The 7,615-nt window shown below is 52.8% G+C and overlaps 1 protein-coding gene across 1 annotated transcript; it reads right to left on the bottom strand.

The window, feature by feature from the left end:
* Positions 1-3,653: 3,653 nt before the first annotated feature.
* NEUROG1 (neurogenin 1) lies at positions 3,654-4,388 on the bottom strand. Its single transcript, XM_060091956.1, has one exon. The coding sequence runs from the start codon at positions 4,386-4,388 to the stop codon at positions 3,654-3,656; it is 735 nt and encodes a 244-aa protein (XP_059947939.1).
* Between the last annotated feature and the right edge of the window lie 3,227 nt (positions 4,389-7,615).

Genomic DNA, 7,615 nt, shown 5'->3' on the forward strand with positions numbered 1-7,615 from the left:
TAGTTGGGTCTCTGCTTCCACCCTGGCCCCTAAACCCTGCTATTCTTAAAACAACCACTGTGGCCTTTACGAATATAAGGAAATTCACAACACTCCTCTTCTTTCAACACTTCAATTACCTTGAGGAAAAAAAAAATCATGATTTGCACTGCCCCCATTGTCTCCATCCTTACCTGCCTCATGCTCTCTGCTCCAGTATATCAGCCTCCTTGTCCCTTTACTAGATGGTGCATGGCCAGGGTGGTGTTTTCTCCTTAGGATTCTTCCCTCCAGATCTTGCTGAGGCTTGCTCCTTCCCTCTGCATCTGAGCCTCTGCTCAAATGTCATCGCATCAAAAGCCCTTCCCTGGCCATCTCTTCTAAAAGAGCAACCTCCCATCCACCCTGGCATTCCATATTCTGCTTATTTTACATTATTTTTCTTCTCAACATTTACCACCACCTGTCATACGTTGATTTTTTCTTTCCCCATTAGCATGTAATTTCCTTTTGGGTGAGGGCTTTATCCTGGTCAGCCCAGTGCCTAGAACAGTGCTCAGCACACAGCAGGGCTTGATAGAGTCATTAAAGAAATGACAGGCTGAGTGAAATGCTTCATTTTACTACGTCATCCCCATCTTCTCTGACCTAGTTTCTCCAAGGCTTGGAAGCAGAATGTAAAAATACACATGTTACACCAAGACAGAAGCAAAGAGACAGATCCAGGTAGAGAATACATAAGCTTTTCTAAGTGCTGGATGATTTTCTCAGTGGAAGATTCTGTTGAGGAAGTGAATTGTGGCTGTCAGCAGGATGTTCTATGCTCTATGATTGATTAGAATACTCTAGTAACCCCAGCCTGCCTTCACAGCACCGGTGGATGAACAGAGAGTTTGCTGCAGGAAGAAAGAGGCCCCTGGGCTGGGGATAAACATTTTAAATCACCATCCTTCTTTTCTCCTCTTTGGGAGCTACGAAGGCCATACTTATACGCTTGCTTCTGTGGAAGAAAGAACAGTATTAACTGGCAGAGGTGGAGACTCCTTCCAGCAATCCATGTTGTTAAAGATACTTCTTTAGATGGAAGGTGCTCTGGGATCTGTACCTTGAGTTGTGATCCTATTTTGGTAACAGAGTTGGGAGTGCAGTTTGCTCTTCTTCAGTCTTGGAGGTAGTGGTGTTTTCCTTTTTCAGTGCTGGCTGTAGGCAGTTGTATAAGACAAAGGTTCTACTGCAGCCGTTGGCTCCAGGATGCCCGGGGTGTGTGGGATGTTTGTCTGCTGGTGGTTTTCCCAAGGCGTTTGGACAGTGATACACATCAGCCATTCTCTTCCCTTAGTCCAGACAAGTGCACCTACACCATGGCTAAGCAGCGTCTCCGTAGGGGACCTGCCTTGTCGCAGACCCCACCTGAGCCCCTTAGAAAGCTGGAGGGAGGCACTTTCAAGCATCCTATGCACGGGAGAGCAGAAAATCTGATGCAGACCATTTGTGTCTTTTGCTATAGGAAAATGCAAAACTGGTAGAGTGAATTAATTCTGAGACAGACAATAGAGTGGGGCCCCGGGCAGGGTTGTTCAGGAGACACAACTTTTTCCATGGATCTTTTAGCAGAAGCAGCTCAGTTCTGAGCCCTCATAACTTCCGAAGATTTCTTGGAAGACTCTTTGTCTCTGCTCTGAGGGCAGTTAGAGAAAGCATCCAACTTTTCAGAACCTTCTGAAAAGCAGCCTTTTGTATCTGAAAGAGGGCTCCTTGACCATAGCTGGACTTAGCAATGACTGCTGGGGACCCAGCACCTGCCTCTGTGGATCCAACTCATCAGGACATGTGTATGAGGAGGGAAACATTTCCACAAGGGAAAAATGCTATTAGTGGCCTTACTTTTGGCCTCTGCTTCTATTCACCTCCTAAAGCGATATGATTTCTCTAACGCTATAGCATACTATTTTCCTGAACCCATTTCTACCTCCTCCTTGTAAATAATTATATTCATGAAAAGGGGAAACCAATGAAAAAAATTGGTCTTAATGTGGGGTAACTTATGAGCTGGGGGAACAGACAGCAACTGCATTTTAGGAGCTATCTCTTGTAATTATCCACATTCGGAGATTTAAAACAAAAGCCACTACTGGCCTGTGCTGTTAGCTAATTGTCAGACAACAGACAAACACACCACAGCCAGAAAAATCCCCACTGAGTTTGGGCGGCTGATTTCTCTGGCAGCAAATGAAAGCTTTGGCTGTTGCCCCTGGCTAGCTGAGCAAGCCAGGACTGAGTCCACCGCGTGCCCCCCTCTGTGGACACTGCTGGCACAGCGTGTGTTGGGTGGGGGGAGGGAGAGGTGAGGACACCCTCACAATTTTAGGCAGCTGCACACCCATCCAGGGACACCACACCAGCATAATTCATCCCATACCTCCCAGCCAGGGTGATCCCAGCCTCAATGAACAACAGTTTGGGGGCATTGTTTACAAATCAATTTCCCCCTCTAAATAGGCTGTTATAAGAGTGGACCCTTCTGCTTGCCCAGCCTGGGCCCACCTGTCACTGGGACTTCCTGGCCAGTGGTCACACTGTATTGATCTTTTTAATCCCCTCTCTTTGAAACACAGAGCCAGCTGATGTGGAGCTCCTCAAAAGAAAGACTCTCCCACCGCCCCTACCTCTACAGGTAGCTGCATATTGGGGCTAATTCCCCACTAAAAAGTCTTAATTGGCTTATGGGGAGCCTGAAAGATCTCTCTTGTGTTTACAAGGTGAAAGGAAATGATGGATCTCAAATGCCCTAGTCTCTCTTTATCCATTTCTTGGTGGAAATCAGGTGCATTTTATTTTTAATTGTTTTGAGATAGGACTGGAGTTTTGAAGGTGGGTGGGGATACTGTTTCACTTTAGTGGTTGAACAGCGAGCGGAAGGGAAGAAAAATCCCAGAGACACCAACATTAGGCAAGAAACTTGGTGACTTATTTTCTTTTTTATTTATTTTTTATTTACACGAAATATCTGCAGTACAAAAATGTAAACTTTGATAGCTCATAATAATAGAATAAACTCTTTATGTACAAAAATACATTTTCATATGAATGAAGCATCTTGAATAAATTAAAGTACTCTCCAGCCCAGTGCCTGAATAGCTACGCAAGAGTCTCGGGTTCTTCCTAGAGCAAGCCTGCAGTGGTGGGGGTCAGGATCCATAATGCATGAAGCCCACTCCTTGTCTCTCCTTTTTAAGCCTTTTCATTGTATTGTCAGCCGGCTCAAACCGAATTTTCATGCTCGTTTTTCTTCATTAGAGTTCTACAAATTGTAAAATTGACTTTTCACCTCGTCTTCAGGGACTGATCTGTCCCTTTTCTAAATCACACTGAAGTGGTGGCTGGGGTCAGCTCTGAGCCAGCCACAAAGGAGGTTTTGTGGTGTTCAGAAAGTGCAAAAGGAAAGGCCGTCTAGGGGCGGGCAGGAGGGGCCCGGGGCTGAGGGCTGGAGAAACAGACTAAGGGGCAGCCACTGCGAGGGTGCAGCGACCTAACAAGCGGCTCAGGTATCCCCTACCCCTTTAAAGCTCCCGTTTCTTCTCTGCCTGGACCTGGGGTCCCAAGGCCACAACTGGACCTCCACCTACTGTCCGTCGCCTGGGGGAGGGGGACGGTAACGGTATTCAAAAGGGGCCCTAGTGGTAAGGGATGAAACAGGGCGTCGTGTGGAGCAAGTCTTTGGGCAGGCCCGGGAAGGAAAAAAGGGGGTCGCCAGGGCCATAGGTGAAGTCTTCGGAGGCGGCGGGGCTACTGGGGTCAGAGAGTGGAGAGGCGGCAGCGGCGCAGGGGGAGGCGGCGGCCCCGGAGCCCCAGGACTCCGCGTCGCTGGTGGGGCTCGGGGGCCCGGGGAGGCAGGGGGCACACTGCGGCGGCAGGAGGCGCTCTCGGGCACCTCCCCCGGGCAGCCCCTGGTCGGCCAGGCGCAGAGTCTCGGCCAAAGCCCAGATGTAGTTGTAGGCGAAGCGCAGCGTCTCGATCTTGGTGAGCTTGGTGTCGTCGGGGAAGGAGGGCAGCACGCTGCGCAGCGCGTCCAGCGCCGCGTTCAAGTTGTGCATGCGGTTGCGCTCGCGGTCGTTGGCCTTGACGCGTCGGCTCCTGCGCAGCGAGTGCAGCAGCGCCTCGGAGCGCACCCGCGCGCGGCCCCTGCGCCGACGCCGCTCCTGCTCGTCGTCCTGCGCACGAGGAGTGTCCGACGACCCGGGAATCCCGGTTGAGCCCTTGCGGGCCGTCATGGGCGGCCCCGAGGCGGACGTGGGCTGTTGGAGCCTGGCACAGTCCTCCTCGTCGGTGAGGAAACCGGACAGGTCGCTGGTGCTGCTGCTGCTGGCGCAGTCGAGGTCCGAGAGGCAGGTCTCCAGAGGGGCTGGCATCGTGGTGTTGTGCAGGATCGATGGACAGCTAAGAGGGCGCTTAGAGGGCAGGAGCCCGGGCTGAGGGCAGGGCCGTCGGGGCGCACTTACGTTCCGGATGGCCCGGGTCTACTCTGTGCCGGCTGCGGGAGCCAAGGGCTGGAAGGGCGCAGGGGCGCACCGGGAACTTGGCCTCAACTCCTCGCCTCGCCTTGCCTGCAGGGGCCACGCTCCCGCCGGTCTCCCGAGTGATCTCGCCGGCGATCAGATCAGCTCGTGTGAGTACCGAGTGTGGCACACGACCGGCCTCAGGACCCCTTAAGTACTCGGCGCAACAATGGGCGCCCCCCTCCCTAGCCACCTCCGCCCCCGAGGCAGCCCCCGTGAATGGAGCTTGGCGGCAGGTCAGCCCCGTGCGGCGCCCGGGTATTTGCATAATTTATGCTCGCGGGGGGCCACGCCGCCCCTCCCCCCTCCCGGAGCGTGCCCGTAATTACCGCGGGCCAATCGGCGGCTTTGCGCGGCCCCGGGGCGGTCTCCGGGCTAACCCGGCCCGGGTGTCTCTAGGCAGTGAAACGGAGGCGGGGGCGGCCGGCGATTAGCCGCCGAGGCACGCTCCTCCAGGGGCGGGCCGGGAGCCCCTAGCTGGGGTGGGATGGGGAGGCGGGGCGCTGGGCGGAAAGTGTGAGCCGCGCAGCGAGTTGCGAAAACCTGGAGCCCGCTGGGAGCCTGGGTTCCCTCCCTCTCTCAGGCTGCTGAGTGGCTGCGTGAGTTTGGGCTAGTGATTTGACTTCACTTTCCCTATCTGTAAAATGGGGCACAAGTCTACCCTGTTGAGGATGATGTAAGATGATGTTCTTGGGACACTTGGCAGGGCGCTTTTGTGACCAAGCGCCCCAGGAATGGTTGCGAGATGCAGCGCCCTGGGAACCCGGGGAAAACCCTATTTAAGAAAACCAGAGAGTGGCCGGGTGTGGCTCAAAGGGCAGAGCGCGGAGACAGGCACGTCTGCTTAGTCCAGGTTGGTGAAGAAGTAGGGGAATGGCTCTACTGACCTTCACCTAGGGCAGGGTGCGGGCGCACCTGGGGGGCAGCGAGGAAAGCGAAGGCATGGATGCTTTCCCAAGTTGGGTGGCGTCTTGGCCGAACCCCAGTAACCCTCCAACTACCCTCCGCCCACAACACTGTCCGAAGATTCTTAAAGTAACAGAGGCATGCGAATCCCCTTCCCTCCGGCAGCCCTCGCCGCTTCCCCCAACGCCCACCCTCACCACTCTTTGTGCTGCGTCTCTTGGAGCGGCGCTTGCAGCCTCTGAGACCCCCTCAGGTTCGCTAGCCAGCGAGGCTTTCCCGCCCCAGGAGAGACGATAGCAAACACTCAGTGGAGCCCCTCTCCCCCCAACCCCTCTCCCTCTTAGTGAGGTAAAAGCGCCCGTCCCAGCAGAAGGTTTCCACTCTGCATGTTAGGAGTAGCTTCTCTCTGGTCACCAATGCTGGCTCTGGAGCGATAGAGACCCAGACACCCGCAACTTTGTGCTTAGGGGAAAATAGTCACGAAGGAACAGCACCAGATTATGGGGGTGGGGAGTTAAAAACAAAGTGAACACCTTCAGAAAAGTTTCAGCCTCCTCACCATATCTCAGTGGTGGCCTTGGGCCTGGTGCCTGACCTGTCCTCAGAGCCCGAGTGACTCTGTTTGGGACACTGTCCCTTTCTGAAGGGATGCCATCTGGAGGCAGATTCCATCTTGGGTGGCTGACCAGTGCTTGTCTTTTTTTTTTTTTTTTTTTTTGCTGCACCCCGCGGCTTGTGGGATTTTAGTTCCCCAACCAAGGATCAAACCCGGGTGCTTGGCAGAGCACGGAGTCCTAACCGCTGGACTGCCAGGGAATTCCCTGACCAGTGCTTGTCTTCCAGCTCACTGGACTCGACTCAGCCCTCCCTTCCCCGCTGCTGCACCCCACACATACTTGAACCTGAGGGGAAGGCTGGACATGTATACATGGGCTCTAACAGGTTTGCTAGAAGTCACAAAAGTGACTTTAATCAGCTTAAGCGAGAAAGGGAAATTGGTAGGTAATACTGGGCATCTCAAAGAACCCAAAGGCTGCTGGCATTTGTGTGATCCTTTAGGAGCCCGGAGTCCTCACTCTGCTTTTTGCCCTGTCTCTCTCTCCCTGTATCAGCTTCCCCATGGACCCAGCACGTTCCCACCAGCCTCGACCTGATGATACCTCTGGGCCCCTATATTATTTTCTTGAGACTGCTGTAATAACTTCCCACAGACTACGGGCCTTAGAACAACAGAAATTTATTCTCTCACAGTTCAGGAGGCTGGAAGTCTGAAATTAAGGCATCAGTATGGTTGGCTCGTTTTGCAGCTCTGAGGGAGAATCAGGTCAGTGCCTCTTCTAGCCTCTGGTGACTCCTGGCAACACTTGGCATTCCTTGGCTTCTAGATGCACCACTTCAACGTCTGTATTTTTCTCCTTTGTGTTTCTGTGTCTTCTTTCCTGTCTCTTGGCCACTTGAATTTAAGACCCACCTTTATCCAGGATGATTTCATCTTGAAATCCTTACCTTAATTCCGGCTGCAAAGACCTTTGTTCCAAATAAGTTCACATTCTTAGGTTCTGGGCTGACATATCTTTTGGGAGCCACTATTCAACATACTACAGCTTCTTTTCCAAATTACTAGAAGAGAGAATCTGTTTGGTCAAGGGAACAGAGTCATCCGAATCATTTATCATTTCTTGACTGCCTTGCCCCTGAAGATCCTTCCCATTGAGGAATGTGAATGCATGAACACCTCTCTCCCCATTCCTGGCACTTAGGGTGTGGCCATGTGATTTAAGTGGGTTAATTGCATGCCCCACTTGGAACTTAGGCTCTGAGCTGGTGACAGTTCAGAGTACACTTGTGTTGTAGCAGCAGCTTAGAAGGGCAGTGGCCAGTGGTGGCAGAGGTGGCCAGGAATCAGTGGGTGTCCTGACCTAGCTTTTCCCTGAGTGTTTTCAGCTGTGGTTCTGCACCTCCTTCCCCCCACACCCCCATTTTCCAAGCCTGGTTCTCCAGCCTACCCACTGATTGCATGAGAACCTCCATAGTAGGCCTTTTCCGGTAGGGCTTTTTTGCTTGAATTGGTCAAGCTTGATGTCTGTGGTTTGCTAAATAAGGCACCAAGTTAAACACTAAGGTTGCCAAAGCATAGAGAAAGAGACAACCCATATGCCATATTGCTTGCCTAT

Source organism: Mesoplodon densirostris, chromosome 3 (genome assembly GCF_025265405.1).
Source record: "Mesoplodon densirostris isolate mMesDen1 chromosome 3, mMesDen1 primary haplotype, whole genome shotgun sequence".
In the NCBI taxonomy this organism is placed as follows: domain Eukaryota; kingdom Metazoa; phylum Chordata; class Mammalia; order Artiodactyla; family Ziphiidae; genus Mesoplodon; species Mesoplodon densirostris.

Bases quoted from the DNA above. Each gene is read 5' to 3' on its own strand.
- NEUROG1 (XM_060091956.1), bottom strand. From the start codon at position 4,388: ATGCCAGCCCCTCTGGAGACCTGCCTCTCGGACCTCGACTGCGCCAGC.